Below are 25,556 nucleotides of genomic sequence, written 5' to 3'. Positions count from 1 at the left end.
TCTCTATGTACACGTCCCATCTGTGACTTTAAGGCCAAAGGCCCGAGGAGTCTCATCCTCGAGACTTCCTCTGAGCCAGGGACTGCTGACCCCCACTTGGAACTTTACAATTAATTGCTTATTAGCCTCAACTGACAGTTAACCACCAGAGGGTGCTGCCGGACAGAAACCTGAAAATGTCTCAGAATGAAAATAAGACAAGAGGCAGCCCCATCCTCACCCAACACCTGAGAGCCTTGCAGCCAGCATGAGGAGGGGGGAGCTTTCTGTGGTTCACAGTACTGCTGGTAGTCTCCATCATAAGTCCTCTCAGGCCTCATCACCCTTTGAACTGCAAAAACCTTGAGACATGGCCCCAAACCAAAGACACAGGCAAACACGTAGAGTTCACAATGGATTTTTCCTATAAGTTACCGTTAATTGCCCTTGGGGAGGGGGAAAGAATTCCCCCCTCCTCTACCAATCCCAGGATTTATGTCTGCTTTACTGCACCAAAGGGGAAAGCGGAAGGGTGGAGGGACAGAAAGACAGCGATGGAAGGAAGAAAGGAAAAAAGAGAGGAATGAGGAGGGGGAAGGAAAGGGAGAGAAAAAGAAAGGGGAGAAAGGAAGGGAGAGAGAGAGGGAAGAGGAGAAAAAGAAGAAAGAAATGGAAAGGGAAGGGGGAAGAAGGGGTGAGAGGGAAGGCCCAACCAGCTTGTTTTTATGGTCCCTGAGGGATGGCATAGCTCTTTCAACCAAAGTCCGTCCACCCTGACTTCTGACCACAAATTGTCTTAGAAGGGGCCTCCATCCCTGGGGACTAATTGGAGGAGTACCCTGTGTCCACTCCCTGTGCCTGGCTCCTTGTTCTCCATACTCTCAACAAGTCCTCCTCAAACCGATCAAAGCCCATCTCCTGGTACAAAGACAAATGGGGAAATGGTAAGATGATAAGTAAAGCAGCAAAACTGAATGACCATATGGATACAACAACAGCGAAAATGAAAACAGCAATAAAATCCAGGGAAATGCACGGAACAGGAATTCAGAAGGGATAAGGAAATAAACACAACACTCTGTTAACTACTTTGTAAAACTTCCTCTACTTTTTCCCTAAACAAAAAGCAAATAACATTTCACCGTTTCATGTGCAATCTTCTTTTCAAAAATTCTTGTTTATCTATTGCAGTGCTTAATTTTGTGTTTGGTTACTAAGGATAGAATAGGAAGAGGGGGGAAAAAAGTCAGCTTTTCCCCCCCCACACACACACACACACCAAACATGGAAGAGCTAGGCAAGAGATCTATTGGGGAAACCATGACTAGTCAGAGGCTTTTTATCTCAAGCCTGAAGGATCTTTGCCCTCCTCCCTGCAAAATGGGGAGTCCTGATCCTGCCTAAGTGGCTTCAGTACCTGTGATGGAACAGTAGACAATATGAGGAGCGATCTTGTTTATGTCTTCATAGCCCAGGCCCATTTCTGAGAGCTTGCCAGGAACATAGTTCTCCACAAAAACATCACAAATAGCTGCCAGCTGAAAGGAAAGGCAGATAAAGGAGCCATGTTTAATGGCATCTCATATTTTGTGTCCAAAAAGTACAATCTATTTCTCCCCAACTCACCCCCTGCCCAGACATAAAGCAAGCGTTTCTAGTACAAGTGAAAGATTTACAGAGTTCTGTGCATTTGTTTTCTCATTTGATCCTCACAACAGTCCGCTGAGGGAAGTGCTATTATTGTCCCCATTTTACAGGTGAGGAAACAGACCAAGAAAGGTTATATGATTTGCTTAGAGTCACACAACTCTTAATTGTGTCATTTGAGATCTGAATTCAGGTTTTCTGGCTCCACTCCCGTGCTCTACCCACTGGGCAACCTAGCTGCCCATCTGATCAGCATCCCATTTGAATATAAGCTTCTAAGAGCAAAGACCAAGTGCTTGCCTTTCTTGGTATCCCTACCACTTAGTAAAGTATTTTGCATACAGTAGGTGCTTAATAAAAGTTCATTGGTTCACTGACCTCTTCTCTCCCTCACCCAGCCTCTTATCATCACCCATCAGCACTACTGTAATGGCCTTCCCTCTATCACACAGGTGTGACAAGATCATTTTCAAGCATAATAATCTTCAGTGGCTCTCAATTATCTGTAGATAAAAAGGAAAATTCCCAACCTGGAATGGAAGGCCTTCCCCAGAAGGGAAGCCTACAGTTCCAGCCTTATTTCCTCAGCCTCTCCACTCCAGTCAGACTGATCAGATTGCTTATGTCCTAGACCCATTTCTGAGAGTCAGGACCATTATTCCTCACAAAAACATCCCAAACAACTGATAGCTGAAAGGAGAGGCAGATGAAGGAGCCATCTCCATGTCTCTGCACAATGTTTAAAATAAGTGAGCAAGGCACATATTCTTTAACCTGCATTTTCTCCATCACTTTCTTAAGTCTAGATGATCAATGAAACAATAAATTCTCTCAATGAAAATTCTCCCATAATTCCAGCTTCAGCCAAAGCCTAGAGGTGATACCTCCATGAAACCTTTTCCGATCCCCTTTACTTCTGCCTCCCTTCTGGAATTACTAAGTGTTTTCTTATAGGGGTACCTGTTTTCTTCTGCATTAGAAAATAGAAGCAACTTGAAGTTCTCCCATAGAGACTCCCATTCCTGTTACTTGATCTTTAGAAGGCCATAAAACCTTGGAACCACAGTCTAACTCAATTTAGGTTAGGGAACTAGGGTCCCTAAAGAGTTTTAACTGGGATTACGGAGAGGCTAGTAGCTGTGATGCCAGAGGAGAGGAAAAGGAAAAAGGACTAAGGGAACTTATTTCCTGAAAGAAATGAGTTTGAAGTTTGCCTCAGGAACAAATCTGAAGATGGTTTTTCATTCAAGACATAAACTTATCTCTTAGAATACAAGAACTGAATGGTGTAATTATGTTTCCAGAATGAAAATTTTGCAGTTGTAGTAATGGTTACAGGTGACTTTGGCTATAATCTTTCTCATAGCTCATATACTGTAAACAAATTATTTATCTTTATTATTTGTTATATTATTAATAAATAGCATGTCCAGTGATCAGGATTTTTTTAAACCTAGGAGATTAAGAGTATTGATGGATATATCGTACAATAACCAAGGACAATTTTAGGGGATTTATGATGGAGAATACCATCTGTATCCAGAGAAGGGACTGCGGAGCTGAAACAATGACCAAAGCTTATTATCTTCAATTTTTAAAAGTTGTCTTCTCTACGATGTCATTTTGATGTTTTCTTTCTTCCTTTTGGATCTGATTCTTCTCTCACAGCAAGTTCAATTTCGATCTGTGTTTCTCATGGTTGTCTAGATCAGATTACCTTCTACTTGGAGGGAGGGAAGGGGAAGGAGGGAGAAAAATTGTAAAACTCAAAAAGTGATTTGTAGAAACTACCAATGTATGAAATTATGAAACAAATAAAATATTTATATTTAAAAAAAGAAATTAAAGAGTATTGATAGAAATTAGCAAATGCTTATGGGGAAAGTTTCTCTAGTTTAATAAAAGAAAGGGAGAACACAGAAGTAATTCATTCTTTAAGGATTTCATAATTTTAATAATTAATATGAAAATGTCAAAAATGCCCTTGATTACTTTAAAGCAGGGGGTCAACCTTTTTTATGTCTTGTTAGCATTAACTCAGACCCTCACCTTTTGCCATTTTATGAGGCATAGGAAATCCTTTTTTACAATAATGCTCTAAATACATAAAATAAAATTCATCATAATACAAGAAAAACCAATTGCATTGAAAATGCAAAATCTCTTTTAAAGAACAAATTCACAGACCTCAGGTTAAGAGCCCAGCCTTAGATCTAGGACAAGAATGAATAAGGAAAATGAGCAGGTGGACAGAGAAGTGACCACCACATCTTTGCACTTTATGATCAAAAATTATCCTAAAACCTTCTTATAAATTAAATTCCCCTAAAGACTGTCTCTTTTTTCTTCTTTGTATTCACAGTGCCTAATGAAGAGCTTTATTTAATCATGTGGATAGAATGCCAACTAAATATATAAGAACACCCTGATGCATGATGCTCGCCATCTCCCCAATCTCTTCCATGTTAATCTCATCAGCTCCCATGAGTTTATCATCACTATGCAGATGACTCCCAGAGACACAGATAGATGAATAGATATGTAGCTATAGAGATATGCATATATAACCAGCCCCGATCTCTTTCCTGAGCTCTAGGTACATTCGTCTATTTACTATAAGAAATCCACCTAAATGCCCTTCAGACATCTCAAACTCAACAGGACTCACTAGGACTCTTTCTTCTTCCCCTAATTGCAACCCCCCACCCCAGCAAACCTGCTCACATTCAAACTTTCCTACTTTGGTTGAGCAATGCTAACCTTCCAGGCACCAACAGGCACAATCGAAATGTCTTTAAATCTTCAGCATCTAGAACTGTTCCTTGTAGGGTGGGTGCTATAGAAAACCATGTTAGATCTAGAGTGAGAGACCTGGAAAATTCCACTTCTGTCACTTATTGGGGGACCTTGGGCAAGTCACTTAACCTTGGGAAGTTCAATTTCCTCAGCTGCATGTAGAGAGATTGACCTTGCAGGTTCTTTCCATCGCCCAGTCTCTGAACCTTTGACTTAGCAAGCATTAAACTGTTGAATTGAATAAACCAAATTAGATGAACACCCAAAATGTTCAGTGCATGCTCAAGTTCACAGACTCATTTTCTTAATTTTAAGAAACAAAGCAAATGGCAGTAGTCTCCCCAGACAAATGTCCCAAGACAACCTCAACAATCTTAGATAAGAAGTAAAGCCCTGAGAGGACAATACAGAGTATTAATGGCAAGAAGTCAACCTCTTCAAATGTTTCCGATACTGTAGTATTCAATTGTGCTGTTCAGTCACGTCAGTTGTGTTCAACTCTTTGTGATCCCATTTGGGGTGAGGTTGGCAAAGATACTGGAGCATCTTCTATCTTGTAGACATAGGTTGTATTTGCAGCCAGGTCTTTCTCACCCAAGACCCTGCCCCTCTATCCATTGTTATCACCCACTTACCTCACAAAGTATGGCTTATTCTGTATTCAGTATTAAAGGAGAAATTGATGTCAATAAATATAATTAGAATCTGAGTATGAAATAAAAATCCAACAAATACCAAGTTACATTATTCTGTATCTGTTTGCATATTAGCTGGGCAAGCATCAAAGTTTAAAGCATTATGTAAATGGGGACTATAATTATGTCAGCGGATTCAGGCCATGAGTCTGAAGCTTAACTTAAGAAAGTTCACCACCCTTTTCTTGCCTGGTCCTTCAAGTCCAGAAGCTAAAGGGAACAGCAACAGAGCAAAGATGCTGATACTGATGCTGATGTTGATGCTGATGATGGTTCTGATGCTCTTTTAACATGCATAGAAACAAATGAGGGCTTCATCATTGCCAGTTTTTTATTTCTCCATTCAATAGTCCAAGAGAGTGTGGCAGAGTGGACTGGGAGCTCATTTCATAACTAGGAAGACCTTAAGCTTAACCTTTCTCTGCTCCAGAAAATTCTCGAGATTCTACATTGTGGGGGCAACCTTGCATTTACACAAGGAGTTTTCTCATCGCCATCCAATGTCTATCCTCCTCTTCTTATGGCTGAATTAGCTTGAGGTCAAGAAAAGGAAGATTTGAGGGAGAAAGTCATGTCTCCCCTTAATCCAGCCAGGCAGGTACAGAGGATTTGGAACTCTCTCAGGCAATGTGGTTTTGTGGTAGAGGTCACTATTATTAGAGGGATTTTATTTTGTTGTTAGTATTACCCCCCCAATATCCAATAGAGGTGCTATTTCAAGTCTGCAGAGTCATCTTGGAATTGGGAGAATGATTCAAACAAGAAGGCATCACATCTAAAATCCCCATACCCCTAACTCTTGAATATATTTGGAAGGTCAGCTACATCCTCCGTAGCCTTTTCCAGGAACAGAATACAGCCCCATAATGAAAAGCTACAAATAAAGCCAATCGATAAACTGCTGCCCCATCTCCCCTGAAGTGTGTGCTGCCTCCTACAAAGCACTCCCTACCTCTTTGATGATCTGCACCCCCTTTGGATCCTTGATGTTTATGGCAATGCTCTGAAGAGAAAATGAAACAATCTATTAGCCTATACAGGACCCTGACCCAGAAGGAGCTCATTTTGTGTGATGTGATCTATTCTTCCCCTAATATGTCCCTTAAAACCCTTTTTTTAACCAATTTTATGGGTTTTTCTTTTAAACCTGCACCTTTGATTTCATTAGTGTGGTGTTTTCATTGTCACCCTTTACCAGTGATGATCTACCATCCTCAAAGTTGACTGGGGCAATGAGAGGTTAAATGACTGGACCAGGGTAATATAGCCAGAAAGTAAATAAGGAAGCCCCTGAATTCAGAACTTTTTGGCTTTGAAGCCTGTTCCTACCCAAGGTACCACATTGTTCCTTTACCAGGCTGGTTTCTTAGCAAGGTAGAAAGTAAGGTTTCTATTATTACTTTATATTTTACTTTTATAAAGTTATAGTATTCTTTACATCATATTAAGTATCTCTGAATGGCAGCCTGCCCGTTAATCAAGAGACAACAACAGTAATGAACTAAGGAAGATCATTCTCTTGGATCCTAAGAAGACTAGTTGGGTTCAGAGAACCGTGGCTTGGCTTCTGAGCTCTTCACAGAATCAAATGCAGAACACACACTTAGAAAATGTCTTAAAAAGTGGGATGTGGTCAAAGAAAGTATGCTGTTGAATTGGAACTCAGAGAACCTGGGTTCAAATCCCAGTATTCTTACTTTGAATCCCAGTCAGACCAAGAACATGCTCAGGGTCACAGAGCTAGTAAATGTCTGAGTTAGATTCAAACCCAGGACCTGAATCCCAAGTCTAGGACCCTTTTCTTTTTTCTTTTTTTTTTAGTTTTTGCAAGGCAATGGGGTTAAGTGGCTTGCCCAAGCCCACACAGCTAGGTAATTATTAATTATTAAGTGTCTGAGGCCGGATTTGAACTCAGGTACTCCTGACTCCAGGGCCAGTGCTCTATCCACTGCACCACCTAGCTGCCCCCCAGGACCCTTTTCACAAAATCTCTTACCCTTTCCTACCAACATAGTCTTAAGCAATTCACTGGGCCTCAGTTTCCTTTTCTGTAAAATGAGAGTTAAGCTAGGTGATTTTTAAAGTTCCTTCCAGTTCTAGAGGTATGCAACAAAAATTAATATTCATTTGGCAATTCTATTTATGTATAAAAAGTGATCGAGGCCGTATAATCTTGAACAGGTTCCTTTACTGCTCTGTGCCTCAATTTCCAAATAGAGTTGAACTAGATGATCTCTCTCAGACTCACTTGCAAATCTGAGGTTTTATGATTCTATATTCTAGGTTGGCAGATTTCATTATCTTAAATTCATTCCTTGAGGGGGGGAAGGGGGGAAGAACCAAATAAAGCTTACCTTTTTATTCCTGTTAACACTGAGAAAATAAGTACTCTCTGATCCCACAAAAGGTGGTCCCCAAGCTCGAGTATCATCGCCAACTCCTAGAAATCAGAGCAGTCTTCTCATGATGGTTGATATTTCCCATGAAAAGCCCTGAACATCCTTCCAGTCTAAGGACAAGCACTGACCTCCAGACTTCTCAGAGGTCTTAATGGGTAGAGTGGGGAAATCCCAGCTGAGCCCAATGCCCAGAGGACTTCTCTCACTTCGATGCTTCAAAGGACCTGGAGCTGATCAATGTGAGCCCTCCTTCCATGGGTTTGATTCCAATAAATCCATTAAGTATCAGTTAAGCACCCAATATGTTTCAGGAACTAGGAAAGGCGCCCAAAACAAAACAATCTCTGCCCTCAACAAAAACCAAGTCACTAAGACTCCAGATCCCTGGCTCTTTCCACTATACCACTGACTGGGTTGGTTTCATCAGACCCTACTCTCATAAGGTTACTATCTAGTACAAATCCTTGAGTATCTGAACAGGTTCATTGATTTTGAAGATGTTCTTATGGATCGTTCTCATGAAACTTTGCACATTATACATATTGATGAATGTTTATTGAATCCAAAATAAGAAAAGGAAAACCTGGGTTTCAAAAAATGAAAGAGAAGGAAAGCAGGATTGGGAGTATTTCAGCTCTTTTGGAAAGGGCTTTAATTTTTACCCATTTTTCTTGTTCAATTCGGTGTTCTATCCTCTCTCTCTCACTTGTCTCCCCCTTTCCCTCTCTCCTCTTCTTCTCCCCTCCTCTCTTCATTCTATCCCTCTCCTCTTTTCTCTTCTTTCACACTCCACCCCTCTTCTCTCTCTTCCCCTTCTCTTCTTCCTTTCTTTCTTACCTTATTTCCCCTGTTTCTCTCAAGGACTGACTCCCCCAGGTTATCTGAGGACTCTCCCTCTTTCTAGTAGTTAGGCTCAGCTGCCAAGGCCTGCTTTGGGAACCAAGGCTGCAGGCTCAGCTCAACCCTAATTTGGCACATCAGTTTTCTGCCCTGTACTCCATTCCCAGGTCCCTTGCCTAGAATTTGATTTAGGGCTGGGTAGTTCAAGCTGAATCCCAATCCCTGACCCTTGGCACCTCTAAAGGGTGAGCGACCTCAGGGGCAGAAGGACAGCACGTCAAGTCCTTTGTATTTCTACTTCCAACTGAAAACAAAACAGTGTGGCCAAGCCACACAAACAGCTGAGGTATGACTAACAATATTTATTTATTTATTGGAAAAAACAAAAGAACCATTACCTGGTCTTTCCACCTTAATCACCTCAGCTCCAAGATCTCCTAAGTTCATCGTGGCAAAAGGTCCTGCCAATACTCTGCAATATTTAACATGGATGAATAAATTCATTGCCTTCCAGCAAAATATCACTTGCTATTTCTCCTCAAAACAGGCCACCCCCACTAGACCCATGGAGACAAACCTGGTCAGATCCAAAATTTTCACACCATCCAGGGGCTTCACATTGTCAGTATCTAGAGAAAAAAATACCAAAATAAACCTTTTTTTTTTTCCCTTGAGCTTCTAAATAACTTTAATTTCAAAATTCCCTCTCAGGAAATTGGGACAGAGTTTGGGCCAGGAGTAGGGGGAACTTTTTTTCTAAAAGCCTTTGCTGGAAAGTGTGTCTGTTTGGGGTTTGAAATCTAAAGTTTCCAAGACCTGGCTGAAACCAAGAGCTAAGAGATGACCAAGTACAAGAGAGAAGTACAAACAATGAGCCCAACTGCACTGAAAATTTGATCTGATGAAACAATCAGAGCAAGGATCCAGTGACCAAATCCAATGGGAGACCCAACCTGCCAGGGAGAAGAATGCAAAGGGACCAGCAGGCAGGCCTGCCCATCTTGAGCACTCTGGAAGCCTTCTACCCTAAAACTACACCGGGGAAAATCAATGCAAGCAGGACAGTTCTGGGTTTCTGCAACTGGGAATTATAGAATGAAAAAAATTGCAAAGAAAATGAAACAGTTCTATGATAACAACAACCAAGCTCAGTTCCTAGAGAAGAGATGAGATCCACCTCCACTGAAAAAGTGGGGGGGGGGGTTCTGGGTGTGGAATGTTGCAACACAGTTGATAATGTTGGTTGATTTAACAATAGCTTTTTTCTCTAACCTTGATACAAAAGAAAGTTTTCTGGGTAGGGAATGGGAAAAGAGATCAATTCAATAATATATTTAATATGAAATAAAACCTAATGTGAGGGGCGTCTAGGTGGCATAGTGGATAAAGCACCAGCCTTGGAGTCAGGAGTACCTGGGTTCAAATCTGGTCTCAGACACTTAATAATGACCTAGCTGTGTGGCCTTGGGCAAGCCACTTAACCCCATTTGCCTTGCAAAAATCTAAAAATAAAAACAAAAACAAAAAAAACCGAATGTGATATAAAAAATTAATAAGTCATTTAATAAATATTCATTTTAAAAATCACATCATTTATGTATAACCAAATCTGGGTGGAAAATTAATTGTCCAACTACTTTGAAGTACTTAAGAACTCTGAGTAATTCAATGACCAAGCATAATTCCACAGGCCCAAAGATAAACTATGCTAACTACTTTCTCTTAGAAGAAGGTGAGAAATTCAAAACTCAGAAAATGTACACATTAACAACAACCCTATTAGACTGGCTATGGACAATCTTATCCTCAGCCAGAGGAAGAAAAACAAAGCAAAATAAAACACACATACACACAACAACAACCAACCAACCCTTCAGAGTCTGATAACACTTTATAAAAATGATCTCTTATGTATCTCTTTCCCTCAATCCTAATCCCTCATTCTGAAAATAACTAATCTTTAAACATGTTTATCAAAAATATGTAGATACAATGCTAACCTGACTGTTCCCTGCTGAAGAGAGGGGGGAAGGAAATTTTGTAACTTAAAAATATACATGTGCATATGGATGAAAATTAGTTAATTAATAAAAAAGAAATTCAAGACTCAGACTGAGACAAGGACAGCAAGAGAATTTATTTTGGTGGGATATGTCTACATGTATATAGATATATATCATATAATATATACATCAGTAAATGTATATCTACAGTTAGTGTTCACAAATATGTTCTTTCTATAGTTTCATGTTTATCTATACATATGTCTAGTGTTGCTCAGTCATATTCACTCTTCATGATCCTATGAACCACAGCACATCAGGTCCTTCTAACCCCCACTATGTAAGTCTGTACAAATTTACTTCATTGTTTCCATGACGCCATTTATTCATTTCACAGTCTGAAGTCCTCTTCTCCTTGCTTTCAGTATAGATAGAGAGATAGAGATACGAGTATGTGTATATATGGATATATACATCTATGCTGCTATGCACATATGTAGATTATATATGTGAACATATACATATCCACACACATACATGCATTCATATACATGTATACATATTTAATTTTTCCATATTTTCACCTAGAGGCAGCTAGGTGGCACAGTGGATAGAGTATTGAGCTTGGAGTCAGAGTTCAAATCTGACCTTGTTCAACTGTAAAAGGGAGGAGAGTTGTGGTGCCTGCCTTGAAGAGTCAAGAGCCATCCAAATCCCCCAGACCACCTTCAATAGTTCTGTTTCCTATCAGTCACACCATGGGGTGGGGCGATTCTGATAAAGGCCAAGTGAGAAGCAAGCCCCTGGCTACAATAAACATGATAAAAACTCACAACTCCAAACATTAGTTGGTTGGTGTGATCCTCTTTGATACCAAAGGGCTAGTAGTAAGAGCCTTGAAGGGCTGTTTTGAATATTAAATGAGGAGATAATTGTATTAAAAAAGTATGTAGCACAGTCTCTGGCACATATTCATTGGGCCTTAATAAAATCTTGTTCCCTTATTTGTTATAAAGGTTTTGTTTCCCTTTTTTTATTTGGGGGGGGGGGGAGTAGAAAGAAATGAAAACTTTAGCAAGCAGAAAAAGTAAAATAAAAGTTCTCTTGGGAAAGTGTGTTTCTTCTCAAAGAAATCAATCAGAAAAGAAGCCTTATGACAACCCATTCACATGCAAGGAATCACCATCTCTAATCGGCAGGTGTCACAACAGCAAACCCAAATTTTCAAGGCTGGGGGTTAGGGAGATTGGCAGGCTGGCAGCAAGGTCTTGAAATGTGAAGAGGTGGTATACAAGGTCCCAAAGCTCGATGATCACCAGAGGAGTCCAATTCACAATATGGGGGAGCAAAAGGCCTAGTCTTTGCTCTCCACTATTACTGTAAGTCATCTGGACAGTGCAAGGTCAATGGGAAACGGGGTGGCCTCTTTAGCAACTCCAACATTGGACAATTTCCAGTCCTTTGGAGTAGTCAAGTAAATCAGGATGCCTGCAGAGGTCTCTGGCAGTAAAACTGGGATTCCCCAAAACTGAAGTGGTTGCCCTGTCTGGGACCAGAAAGGGTTTCTCTCCACAGCAGTCCAGTTCCACAAGATAGTGTGAGCTCCATACTTGTATGGCTCTCTTGGCTGAGAGATTCACCAAAAGTTCAATCTCTTGGCAACCTCAAGTCCATTTCCCTTCCTAAGGAAGTCCAGACCACAGAGGGATCATCCATGAGTTTAGTGGACTTTAAGACTTTGAAGCAAGCTGAACACACATGGGAAAGGATTATCAGAAATATTAGAAATCCTTGTTATGTTTTACTTGAATTTGTTTATTTATTACAAGGGTTTTGTGTTTCTTTTCCCCTTCAGGTTGGGTGGAAAGGAAAAGGAAGAAAAAGAGAAATACTTGATAGTTGTTGAAATAATAATCCCAGACTAAACATGCTTATTGTTGAAGGCAATATGCTTTTCAGAGGTGTACTCTCATCTTAGACAAAAGTGTGGCTCAGTCATTGGAGTCTGAACACAGACTGAAAGATGTTTTTCTCTCTCTCACTATTCATGAGGTTTCTCATCTTTTGGGGGGAGAGGGGGGTTTATGTTTACTCTCATCACAAGACTATTGTAATAATATAAAATAAATAAAGAATGGGGGGAAAAAGTGAGGCTCAGAAAAGAAAAGGGACTTGTCCAAGGTCATCTATACAGTATGGAGAAGTGTTGGGATTTGAAACCACATTCTCCTAACTGCAAATCTAAAGCTGCTTCCATGACAGTCTCTCAAACTGGACCCTTCCTGGGAGAAAACAGTCATTTCCTTTCCAATCCAATTCAACCTATAAGAATAATAGGGGGTGGGGTTTAAATCTATATGAAAATATCTATTTTTAGTATTCTAACCCTAAGGAAGCCCAAATAATGCTTTCAGTTCACAGTTGAATATATTTTAGACTCTGGTGCACCCCATATGAAAAACCACTGATGTCAAATATGGTATCTTGGATGGTTCCCCTAAAGATTAATGTAGTAATACACTCAGTTTTCTGACTAGCCTGGAGTCGAATACAAGGGTCTTTTTCTGAGTAAGAAAGAGAAACAGAGAGAGAGAGAGGGAAACAGAGATGGAGAAAGAGAGACTAGGAGACAAAGAAGTAAAGGAGGGGAAAGAGAGGGAGGAAGAGGAGGAGGAGGAGGAAGAGACTAACTTCCATCACCTACAATTGCTCCAATCACAAAGAGGGGAGTGGAGTAGTAAACAGCTTCTTTCCCCTGCTAAACCCATACATTCCAAAGAAACAGGATTTCTGGGATGATGTTCAAAGGTTGGTCACATTACAATAATAGTGTAGACCTTTTGGATAGAGTTCAAAGGAGACTAGCTAGCTAGAGAGAAGGCATCTTGGTGTTTCTAGAATAACTCTTTTCATTATCATAGCTGACATTGATAGAGCATTGTTTAAGGTTTACAAAGCACTTTAAACCCATTTAGCCATTCCATCCCAACATAGGATTCTCCTATATATCAATGAAAAAGTCTCCTGTGCTAGGTAGACCAAGTCATCATGAGGTCTAAGGTTTGGAGTGTAGAGAAAAATTAATTTCCCAGGTTAGGGGAAGGCAATCATTGCCTGGGGGAGGCAAGGTACCAAATGGGAGATTAGTATTAACTAAAAAGGGAAGCTGTCTTTGTCATCAAGGTGTCTATAAAGTGTGAATGGGATGAGAAAAGAAGGAAAAAGTTACTGGATCAGAGATTCGGCCTGAGAGATTAATATCCAGTCAGGAGACAGAATACAAAGGCGTACCCAGAGCTGACCATTGATAGGAATCAGACTGACTCCTTCCCCATCAGGGGGAAGAGGCCTTCCACACCAAGATAGCCTTGGACCTTTCTACTTAGTGAAGTATATATTCATGAAATTATATATACATAACATATAACATATATATATTCATACATAACATATAACATATATATATATTCATATATGCAAGACCCCCAGTCATGAAATTGGTCAATTATGGATAATGTTTTTAAGCATCTTGAATAGGAGTTTAGAAACACAAAACCCATTTTGATGATGATTTGTTGTGGGTCTTGCCTGCCTCCTTAGACTGAAAGCTTAAAGAGATTAAAGTTATATTTAACTTCCTTGTTAGCTCCCCAAAGCTTTGTATCCATCTACACACACACACACACACACACACACACACACACAGTCTAGAATAACCACAATTTGACAAAAAGTCATTTGTTCCTAACAGATTAGTTAATCCAGCATCTTCTCTGCCTGGCACATAGAAAAGTTGAGTTATCTGCTCAGGTTCACCCAGCCAATATATGTCAGAGCTGGTTTTTGAACCCGTGTCCTCCTGGCTCCAAGTTGTTAGTTTCTACACTTTCTAGTGTTTTTAATAGGAATAAAAGTTGTTATTGTCTCAAAATATAATTCTGGAAAACAACTTCCGAAAAGTTAGAATTTGCCAATGACGACAAAAATTCATCAAACAAATCCCAAAGACTGAAAAAATGGAAGAAAATGTTAAATAACTCAAGGGGAAAACAACTGAGTTGGAAAATAGGAGCGACACTATCAGAATCACTCGACTACCTACAAGTCATCGTCAAAAGGAGGACCAATACAGCATCTTTCAAGAAATGATCAAGGCAAACTACCCTGATGTCTTAGAATCAGAGGGCAAAATAGGTATTGAAAGAATCCATTGATGATCGCAGAAAGAGATCTCAAAATAAAAACTCCAAGGCACATTAGAATCAAAGTTCAGAACTATCAGGAAGTTCTGAAGGGAAAAAAATACTGCAAGTAGTCAGAAAGAAACATTCCGAATACAGAGGAGCCACAAACAGGATTACACAGAATTTAGCCATTGCAACATTAAAAGATCAGAGGTCACAGAACATGATACTCCAGAAGGCAAAGGAGATAGGACCACAACCAAGAATCACTTACCCAGAAAAATTGATATAATATATTAAGGAGAAAATGATAATTCAATGAAATAGGATTTTATTAAACCAAAAATTTAATCTCCAAATAAAAGCCTAAACATGTAAAATGAGAAAAGAAAACTTGGGAGATTCAATAGAGCTAAACTATTTACATCCCTTCATGGGAAGATATTTATAATTCTTTAAAATTATAACACTAATAGAACAATGAGAAGGAATATACTTAGGTAGATGGTATGGATATAAGGTGAATTTGAGAAAGCAATATAAAAAGAGAAATAGACTAAGAAAGGAGTATACTGGTACAGAAGGGAGAAGTAAAATAGGGTACATCATTTCATATGAAGAGGCATGAAGGATCTATTACAGTAGAAGGAAAGATGGAAGGGGAGCCACGGGTATTACTTGAACCTTACTTCTATCAGTATTGGTTTAAAGAGGGAATAATAGACACAATCAGTGTAATAGAAAAATCTATCTTATCCAATAGGGAATTAGGAGGGAAGGATGATCATTTAAAGAGGGTGAGGGTAGGACTCACAGAAGGGAGGTCAGATAAAAGGGAGGTGGTAAACAGAAGTAAAACCCTGGTGAGGAGAAAAAGGGTGAAAGGAAAGAGAGGGCAAACAGGAAGTTAGAATAGAGAGAAATACATAGTAATTACATTTTTTCCATTTTATTCTTTTTTTATTTTTTTCTTTTGATTTATTTCTTCTTTCACAACTGTGACTAATATGAAAATGCTTTCCATGTTAACATTTGAATAATCTATATCAAATTGCCAACCATTTTTGAGAGAGGGGAGAAGAGGGAGAGAAAAATTTAGAACTCAAAATCTTATGAAAATGAATGGTAAAAATTGTCTTGAGGTATAATTAGGAAAAATAAAATATTACTGAAAAATAAAGTTAAGCAAAAAAAAAATAGAAAAGAAAAAGAAAACTACCTAGTTCTAATAGAACTAGAAACTAGAGTGAAGTCAGAAAGAATTCACAGAATACTCTCAGAAATTCTAAAAGAAAAAAGTTGCAGCAGTGTCACAATGAAAACCCACAGCTTCCATGACAAAGAATATTTTAAGTATTCTGAAAGGAATTTAAGAAACTACAGTTGGAATCACACAGGATCTGGCAAGTTTCACTACTGAAGAGAGATTGTGCAATGTAAATAGCAAAAAATAAAGGTTTACATTCAAGAAAAATCTACTCTGAAAGTTTAATATAATCCTACATGGGGGGGGGAGAGAATTTTTTAATGGTAGAGAAAATTCTTAAGCATCTGAGTTAAGTAGGAACTTAGAAACACAAAATCCAAAAGAGAGAAACCCAGAAAGATACATTTATTTGAGCAACAGGAAGGGGGCTGTGTGATAATGTAATGTTATCATTCTAATAAGATGAGAAGAAAAAAGTTCCCCTTTGGAAATTTATGTTCAAAGACAATTTTTTTAACCAAAAAACAAAAGGAATTGGGGGAGACAAATTGATTCTGTGGAGAGTAAAATGTGAGTATGGGAAAAAAGAAAGTTAAAAAGAATACACTAGTGTAGAAAGGAAGAAAAAGGAGGTGGAACTTGCTATTCTTCATAACTGGGTACATTATTGGAAGAATAAACAAACATGGAGAGAGGGATGGAAGGAGCAGGCATCAGATGAACATCATTACTATCTGAAACAGAGAAAGAAGGGTTCTGTACACACAGACATTACAGACATTTGAAAACCAAAGAAGGTTTCTGTACACAATTAGGCATAGAAATAAAAAGGATAGAATGAAAACAGAAAGAATAATCTCAAGCAAACCAAACTTTCTGAACCTTAAAAAGGAAACAGTACATTTAAAGGGGGAAAAAATACCTAGATTGGAAGTGAGAAGGGGTCTATCAAGCTGGAATGACTCAATATAAAGGGAATATGAATAAAGTGGAATATCATGCCATAAGAAATGACAAAACAGATGGTGTCAAAGAATTGTGGAGGAAGTGAGGAGAACCAAAACAATGTATACAAAGTTATTACTGTAAAGAAAAAACCATTTTGAAAGACTTAAGAACTATGATTAAGGGGTGGCTAGGTGGTACAGTGGATAGAGCACTGGCCCTGGAGTCAGGAGGACCTGGGTTCAAATCTGACCTCAGACACTTAATAATGACCTAGCTGCCTGGCCTTGAGCAAGCCACTTAACCCCATTGCCTTGCAAAAAAAACAAACTATGATTAATGCAGTGACCAAACAAGGCACCAGGGAACCTTTAATGAGGTCTGTTACCCACCTACTGATAGAGAGATGATGGCCTCAAGGGACAAAATGAGACAAATACTTCTGGACATGCTCATGGTAGGATTGATTTTTGTTTGACTTGCTTATCTATCATGATTTCCTTTCCTCTAAGTTTTCAATTGAGATGGTAGGATTAGGGGAAAATGGTTAGGGGAGGGGAAGGGAGGGAGAGGGGCAGAGAAAAGAGAGGGGGAGAGGGCAAGAGATACGGAGGATAGAGATAGACAGTAGGGAAAGAGGGATATTTAAACAACTTTTAAATGCACAGAAAGGACAGAAGAAAACAGACATGTAGAACAATTTTGCAAGTAGTTATATTTTATTATTGTATACTTTATAAAGGTAAGTAGTATGTAATATTTCCATTTCATATTAGTCTTTTTATGTTCTGAGGTGAATATAGAAATGATCACTTGTCAGGGAGAGGAAGTGGTTAGTTTAGAATTTGAAAAATTAGAAAGACAATACACACCTTTCTATCTATTTTGAAGAAGAGACCCTGAGTGTGGAACTTTTGGATATACCAGCAGACTCGGCTGATGGGTGGGTTAGTTTTGATGAGACAATAATTTTCCCTCTTGTTAACTGTTCACTACAGAAATGATGATCTTTGTCCTTTGTTCTCAAAGACCATGACATCAGGGAGGCGATGCCAGGACAAGCAAGTTAGTTGGATTGGGGGGGGGGGGGGGGCTTGATTTCTCCTCCATAGCCATCTGGGTCTAGTGGGCAGATGTGAATCAGGATGACTAGAGATGGCCCTCAATGTGGGGCAATCAGGGTGAAGTGACTTGCCCAAGGTCACAAAGCTGGAAGGCGTCAAGTTTCTGAGGTCAAATTTGAACTTGAGTCCTCCTGACTCCAGGGCTGTCGCTGTCTGTATGGGAGGGGAAGACTATGTTGGGAAAGGAGTCTAATATTTAAAAAAAAGCAATAAAAAAGTTTCAAAAGTTTGGCAGAAAGGCATGCTGTAGCGATCATAATGGGGGACTTTGGTCATCCACGCTTCTGAACGGTAGCAAGTGTGACGCTTAGGCCGGGAATCCGCGGTCTTGAGTTCAAATCCAGCCTCAGATGCTGCCTAGCTGGGTGACCCTGGGCGAGTCACTTTACCTGTTTGTCTCGTTTCCTCACCTGTCCCTCAGAGTTGTGGTGAGGATCAAATAAAGCGCCCACTGAGGGACAGCGGGGGGCCACTAAGTGTTTTAGTGACGGATTTCACAGGATGGGTGCGGGGCTCCTCCTTGCCTTTATGCCGCCTCTGTACCCCCCAGTTCATAAAAACCAAGAAAAGGCCCCAGGGCCCGGCTCCTGGGCACTGCCTGGCAGAGAGGGAAGGAGGGCGGCGCCCAGCTGTCGGCGCTTCCTACCGCCGGCCCGGATGGGGTTCCAGGGGGGGCCCGGGGGGCTCCAGGGGGGGCCCGGGGAGGCTCCAGGGGGGGCCCGGGGAGGCTCCGGGAAGCCGGGGGGGCCCGGGGGGTCTCCGGGGGGGCCCGGGGGGGGCTCCAGGGGGGCCCGGGGGAGGCTCCAGGGGGGGCCCGGGGGCTCCAGGGGGGGCCCGGGGGAGGCTCCAGGGGGGGCCCGGGGAGGCTCCGGGAAGCCGGGGGGGCCCGGGGGGTCTCCGGGGGGGCCCGGGGGGGGGCTCCAGGGGGGCCCGGGGGAGGCTCCAGGGGGGGCCCGGGGGCTCCAGGGGGGGCCCGGGGGAGGCTCCAGGGGGGGCCCGGGGAGGCTCCGGGAAGCCGGGGGGGCCCGGGGGGTCTCCGGGGGGGCCCGGGGGGGGCTCCGGGGGGACCCGGGGGGGCTCCAGGGGGGCCCGGGGGAGGCTCCAGGGGGGGCCCGGGGGGGCTCCAGGGGGGGCCCGGGGGGGCTCCGGGAGGCCGGGGGGAGGCTCCAGGGGGGGCCCGGGGAGGCTCCGGGAGGCCGGGGGGAGGCTCCAGGGGGGGCCCGGGGGAGGCTCCAGGGGGGCCCGGGGGGTCTCCGGGGGGGCCCCCGGGGGGCTCCGGGCACCCCCGCCACCTGCCCCTTCTCGTGACGCTCACTCGCGCCCCGTGACTCGCTCGTGTTGCCCTCCTCTGCCAGCCGGTGCCCGGGGGGGGGTCGGCGGGGCACACAGACTACCTGGGCGCGGGCAGCCGCTCCACCGGCGCCTCGGGCCCCCGCGGGGGCCGCTCCCGCCGCCGCGGCTCCGGGGCCCGCAGCGCCCCCGCGCCAGCCTGGCCGCCAGCATGCTGCCGGGGGCCGGGGCCGCGCAGGCGCAGCGGGGCCGCCGCGGGGGCGGTCACGTGGGGCGGGGCGGCCCGGAACCCCGTGCGCCCGGAACCTTCCTGCCGGGCCCGCGGCCGCGGCGGCGGCGGCGGCGGGCTCAGCGCGCATGCGCGGCGCGCCCGGCCTCGCGCCGCTCCTGGCTCTCGGGCGGCGGCGGCGGCGGTTGGCGGCGGAGGTGGCCCCGCGCCCGCGCCCGCATGCACCGGCCGAGCTTCCGCCCGCCCACGCCGCCGTTCTCGGGGCCCGGCCCGGCCTCCTGGGGCGGCGGCGGCGGGTTCCGGGGCTCCCCCGGCTGCCCCCGGCCGCCCTCCCCGCGGGACGGCTACGGAAGTCCCCAGCAGACGCCGCCCTTCGGGCCCCGCGCCCGCTCCCCGGGCTTCCCGGGCCCTCCGCCCGGCTTCTCCCCGGGCGCGCCGCCCAGGCCGCTCCAGGTACGTGCGGGGGGCTCCCCCGCGGGGCGGGGGGCCCCGGGGGGCGCCCCCGGGCCTCGGGCGTCCCCGGATGGGTCTCCCCGCCCCCCCACCTGGGGCGGGGCCCCCCCGAGCCGGCTCTTGTGGACTGAGGTGAGTGGCCGCCCGGTGCGACCCCCCCCGGAGGAGGAGCCCCCGCTGCCGCGGGGGGCCGCCGGGGCGGGGCTGACGTCATGGGCCGGCGAGGGGGCGGGGTCCTGAGCGAGCGCCCCCCCCCCCGGCTGTGGCGGGGCGGGGGGCCCCACGCTGCCCCCGGGGCCGAAGCAGAGCCGAGACCCCCATCCGAGGCATCACGCCGCAGGTGCGGCCGGGCTGGGGGCGCCTGCGGCCTGCGCCCCGCGAGCCTCGCCCCGCCTGGCTCCGGACGTGGCAGTCCCGGGGACTCACAGCGAGTGAAGTGAATCCTTTGGGGGGGCTGGCGGTAAAAATCATTGTCAAAAAAACGGTTCATTCTCCCCCCCCACACACACACCCCTTGGGCTATGTGGTATGGGGAAAATTTGGCAAAGTAATTCAGATCGAGCAGTGCTGGACAAACTGGCCTACGTGTGTTTACATAAGATCCAGGTGGCACTCGTCTCTGAGGACTCCATATTAGTTTGGGGGCGGCTAGGGGGTGCAGTGGATAGAGCCCCGGCCCTGGAGTCAGGAGTCCCTGAGTTCAAATCCGGCCTCAGACACTTAATAACGACCTAGCTGTGTGGCCTTGGGCAAGCCACTTCACCCCATTGCCTCGCAAAAACCTCAAAAACAAAATGAACTCCAAGGCCTTGAGCACATCCACTTTAAGTAGCCCCAAGACACAGGTTATGCTTAAACACAGAGACTCCAAGTGTCCTTTAACAGCTTTTGCTTTCCTGTAGAACTTTGAAGAGCATAAACTGCATTCAGCAAGAGAGAAGTTTAAATCGTGGACCAAATAAGTAGGCCTCCACCCAGCACGCTTAGCCACTAGGACTTGCATTCTCAGTTGGAAGAGCAGATAGGGGACTTGATGTCTTCACCTGAAATGCTTCTCAAGAGCGATGTAGCCTGTTGCATTGTATTGTCTAAATGGATTGAGATTTTATTAGAATTTGAATTTTCTGCCTCTACATTTCTCCATTTCGCTGTGATTACCTCCAAATGCTTGTTTCATGTTTACTTTCCTAGAAGGGCATGTAAAGTTGCATTTCCAGGATTTTCCCATGCTCAAATGGTACAAGCACATGATAGCCCAGGGGGTTTTGTACACACTTTATAGAATGACAATACAGAGAAGATTTGTGCATTAAAAACCCTCCAGGGCATGGTTCCTCCACATAGATGAAATTTTAATTTAGGCAGTAACTATTTGCTCACTAGGATCTAGTTGATAGTATTCATGGAATTTGAAAAATAGAATGGTTTGTTTAGCAGCACTTAATAATTCACTGTATTATAATAAAAAAAATGCAAAGTGGAAATATTTCCATGTGCTCTGTTACTCATTCGGAGGGGACCCTCCCAAAGGAATACTAACATAGCCTGTGCAAACTTGGTGATAGCCCCTCAGAGTTATTTTTGGTCTTGTTTAACTTTAATGCTAAGTAACTTTGACAGAGAAAAATTAAATTGGCAAGCATTAACTTAGAATTTACATAGATTTTAAGACTTGTTCATATATTACAACATAGTTCAGTCTTATAAATTTAGACATTTTCTTTTCAAGAATTCAGGATTCTTTTCTGTGAGGGTCTATTTCTGCTTTTGAAAAACTTAGTTCACTTTTTTTACTCAGTTCTGTATTCTCTTCCTCCCCACCACATGAAAGAGCAAGAAAAACAAGGCCTGTTATAAATATATAATCAAGTAAAGCAAATTGCTGTAATAGCCATGTGCTTCCCCCCCCCAAAAAAAGGGTTCTCCTGAATCCATCAACTCTGTTTAGAGTGGGCTGCATGTTTCATCATAAGAGCTTTGGACACTGCATTGACCAGAGTTTCTGTCTTTCAAGATGACTTATGTTTTCAATTCTGTATAAATTGCATAAAATGTATGAGTAGTTCTCATGGTTCTGATTACCTCATTAAGCATTAGTTCATACAAGTCTTCGAGATTTCTTTGAAGCCATCCCCTTGCTCATTTTTCATGATGCAAAATTTTTCAGTCATATTCATTTACCACCCCCTCAATTACCAATCCTTTGCCACTACAAAAAGCTGCTATAAATATTTTTGTACATATGGGTCCTTTTCCTCTTTCTCTGACCTTTATGGGGGTAAAACCCTAGGAGCCAGGTACATAGATTTGGGGACATTGTTCAAACTGCTTTCCAGCATGGCTGGACCAGTCCACAGTTCTAGAAGAGTGCCCCTCAGTGGACCTGCTGTCCCAAAGCCTCTCCAGCATTTTTTTTTTTGGTCACCTTTGCCAGTCTAATGGATTCGAGGTGGTAACTCAGAGTTTTAATTTACATTTAGGGCAGTGAGTTCAGTGGATTCATGTTGAGACCTCTAGTGAGCAATACGGGAGTTGAAAACTGCCCTCAGACACTCCCTAACGGGGTCAGCCTGACCAGTCATGTCAGCTCTGCTTCAGTTTTCATCCTCTTTGTCCTGAGATCATAACTACCTTCCTCCCAAGGGCCTCTTGAGGATCAAATGAAAGGATTTTAAATGCTGGCTCAGCCCCTGCACAGGAAGGATGTAGAATTGCTGGCTGTTCTCATTGTTTTGTTGTTGTTTCATTAGTAGAAAAGAATTACAAAATGACCATTCTGAGCATTTCCCCCTCTGTACACATATATATAGGCATAGAATGTGTGCACACCTTTTCAGAGGCCAAAGTAGTCATGATATGCATGGATAGATGGATGTATATCACACAGACAAACACAGATAGGCTTCTTCTGGGGGTCTGTGGACACAGAACCTAAATTGCCTCCAAATGAAGTGGAAATTTGCTCTCTGCTTGTGTTGTAGGGCTGACTGTCCTATGGTTCTGAAAAGTCCTATCAGCACCAGGGGCTCTTCAGACCTTCAGTTGGCCAGTTCTCTTGAGGTGTTTATCCTTTTCTGCTTCATCTAAGTTAAGATTCGCTATTCTGTCAAGGGACTTAGTGATCTCTGTAAGTGGGTTATTATTTGAAACTTGGTAATTGGGGGGGCGGAATAGAACTATTGGCAAAGGACTTGATTTTTGCCTGTAGGTGCTAAATGATCATTCATGAAGTTGTCTCTGGCCAGATGATGTATAAAAAGGGTGAGTAGGGATCACACTGAGAGAAGTAGAAAAAAGATGTCCATCTTGCTTCTTTATCTTGTCGACTCTTACTAGGATAATATAAGAGGGGCTGAGCTAAAGGAAGCAGTCTGCCCCTATCCCACGAGGGCTCATCCCAAACTTGAGATCACTGAGTGATTTTACCTGAAATTTTTGTCCTTGCACTTGTATTTTTTCTGATCCCAATGAAATGAAGTGTTCATCCTCCTCAGCAGGTGAGGCAACATTGCCGATGTCCCCAGAGGGTTCACTGAACTCAACCCCTGGACTTCTGGCTTGCTTGGAAAAGAGGAAAGGTTAGCAAGTGAGAGGACCCTAGACAGTTGTTGTAGTTCCCTGTTTAAAATCTCATCAATACCCTAGTTTAGCATTTAAACCGACTTTAAGAACTTTGTTTTACAAAGTCCCTTTGCTGAATATTTCCTTATTTGATGATTTTTTCCCAAAGGGTTCACCCAGGACGTCTACGCCATTTGGTTCAGCTCGTGGCAAAGAGAAAAGAATGTCTAATGATGTGGAAAACTATTTCAAACCTTCAATGCTTGAGGACCCCTGGGCAGGCCTAGAACCTGTTTCTGTAACAGATGTAAACCAAAAGTACAACAATGAGCAAACAGTATTTACTGGCAAAAGGGGGAGATATTTTAGTTAAAAGTTCCTAAAGTTCCAATGGCGCTGTGACCTGTCAGAAAAAGAACAAGACATCTTTAGTTTAAAAGCCAAATTGAACTCCACTGCCATCTGGATGCAAATGCTGCCTTTCTGAAGACTCACCAGCAATTGATTTAAAGAGAGTTTGACAGATATCATGCCCCATGTGGACCGTGTGCTCAATTAATCTTGTGGACTAGTTACTGCCCCTAATTTTTTTTTTAAACCTTTGTAGTAAGCTTTCTAAGTCCTTGTTTTGTACTGTTTTCTTCATAATGCTTTTCAGATGTTCTATCAATGGGATTTGGAGCTCATGAAATAGCTTATTTTGTAAATGTTGTGCTGTGTAGAACATTCAGTGTGATTCTATGTACTCCGTCTTTTGTAATTTTTACAAAATGTCCTATTTATCACCATCTCGGGAAAGAACTGTTGCAGTCATTGGAAATGAAGTTGTTAAATAATAATGCACATTTGGGTGTTTTAACTGTTCATCGGGTTTTTTTATTTGCTTCAAAATCCATGCTTTCATAATTAGGTATCATTAGCTATGTTTATAGTATACAAACATACATAGAATGTTTAACAATAAATGAATAGAAAAATGTTTCCTTGCGATTTTACTGGCCTAAATCTATTGAATTATGTTAAACATGGAATTACAGTTCAGCAAGATTGATTGTAATCTCATTTATTTTCAATCAAATGGCAAATTTACTTGGAAAAAATTTTCACCTCTCAAACTTGCTACTATTTGAGGTGGGCCGTGGAGTCAAAAAGTATTATTACTTTGTCTTTGGAAAAGACACATTCTGTTAAAGGAAGTTGCAAGAAAAGTATTAGTCTCTCTTAAGAAAATCTGTACGTTTATAGCCCTTGCTCCTGAATCATCACTGGCTGCTTGCAAATTATGGATGGTTTTTTCTTTGTGCATGTTGTACTGTATAGGCATGGTAACTGATGCATAATAGGCTCACGCTTAATAAAGGCATATTATTGGTTATTTGATTGGATAGTGATGAGGATCATGTTGTGAAAATTTAGTTTGGTTTTTTTTAATAGGCTTTCCAGAACCAAACACTAGCTTGATTGTTTAGAAGCTCTTTGGAACCAATTTTATGCTTTACCTTTAGACCTGTGGCACCAGGCTTCTGCTTGGGAAGACGCTAAGTAGATCTCTCAATCAGGATGAAACAGGTACTGTAAATACTGAATTTAAAGCAGACTTTTGAAAGTCTGGAGACAAGATTCAGGGCAAAGCAGCAGCTACTTTTCAATGTAACTTTGGGAAGCAAATTGAAACCAAAGTAAAAGCAAGTCCCCAGGGAAAAGATCTTTTCCCAGCATCAAGCTGCTTCTTACTCCACCAAAGTTTTAGGTTGTATTTATTTCATTAAGGGCACAAGTAAGTATACCCGAGTTGACTGGCCCAACTTTGGAGGGCTCCCACCTTGAGAGTCTTGGTGAGAGAAGAGGATATGAACTCACTTAAGCTGCCATCTGCCCGGGGGGGACTCCCCTCCCTTGGTTTTCTATCCCAGACTGAGAACAGGAACAGCAAAATCACAAGGCTCAATATGTTGTTCTGGAGAAAGCCTGCCATCTCCAAGTTAAACCCCAAACAGGTCAGATTTGCCTCATCTGACCACCAGTGTCTAGTAGGGGCAATGAGACTCCCAGAGCATGAGCTCTTGAGGCTGGAGACACTCAAAGAAGCCCCTAGAAGCTTTTTCACCCACACTGAGATGAAGCCCTGGAGTGGAAGTCTGTCCAGACTGGAGTGGGAAGATCTGGATCTGACCCTGGCTCGGTGACTTAACCTCTGAGCCTCC

The 25,556-nt window shown here is 43.1% G+C and overlaps 2 protein-coding genes across 3 annotated transcripts in view; one reads left to right on the top strand and one right to left on the bottom strand.

Annotated features, from left to right (window-relative positions):
• The window catches only part of SUGCT (succinyl-CoA:glutarate-CoA transferase), a 585,759-nt gene extending 566,437 nt beyond the window's left edge, over positions 1–19,322 (bottom strand). Inside the window, exons 1-6 of the mRNA XM_074199070.1 lie at positions 19,214–19,322; positions 8,934–8,985; positions 8,755–8,828; positions 7,472–7,557; positions 6,070–6,120; positions 1,397–1,517 (exon numbers count right to left, since the gene is read on the bottom strand). Coding sequence (XP_074055171.1) covers positions 1,397–1,517; positions 6,070–6,120; positions 7,472–7,557; positions 8,755–8,828; positions 8,934–8,985; positions 19,214–19,322 — 493 coding nt within the window. The remainder of the gene's footprint in view (positions 1–1,396; positions 1,518–6,069; positions 6,121–7,471; positions 7,558–8,754; positions 8,829–8,933; positions 8,986–19,213) is intronic.
• Positions 19,323–19,491: 169 nt separating this feature from the next.
• On the top strand, positions 19,492–24,732 carry MPLKIP (M-phase specific PLK1 interacting protein). 2 transcript variants are annotated; one of them, XM_074199220.1, is made up of 2 exons: positions 19,492–19,791; positions 20,694–23,515. In XM_074199220.1, the coding sequence occupies exons 1-2, from the start codon at positions 19,558–19,560 to the stop codon at positions 20,751–20,753; spliced, it is 294 nt and encodes a 97-aa protein (XP_074055321.1). In that variant the 5' UTR covers positions 19,492–19,557; the 3' UTR covers positions 20,754–23,515. The 2 variants fall into 2 exon arrangements, with proteins under 2 accessions (XP_074055321.1, XP_074055320.1); XM_074199219.1 differs by lacking the exon at positions 20,694–23,515 and adding an exon at positions 23,522–24,732 and having other exon boundaries at positions 19,524–19,791.
• The last annotated feature ends 824 nt before the right edge of the window (positions 24,733–25,556 follow it).

The sequence above is a fragment of the Macrotis lagotis genome, chromosome 8, assembly GCF_037893015.1.
Source record: "Macrotis lagotis isolate mMagLag1 chromosome 8, bilby.v1.9.chrom.fasta, whole genome shotgun sequence".
NCBI lineage: Eukaryota > Metazoa > Chordata > Mammalia > Peramelemorphia > Peramelidae > Macrotis > Macrotis lagotis.
Note: the sequence above shows the minus strand (reverse complement) of the source record. Positions and strands in the feature narration are given on the sequence as shown.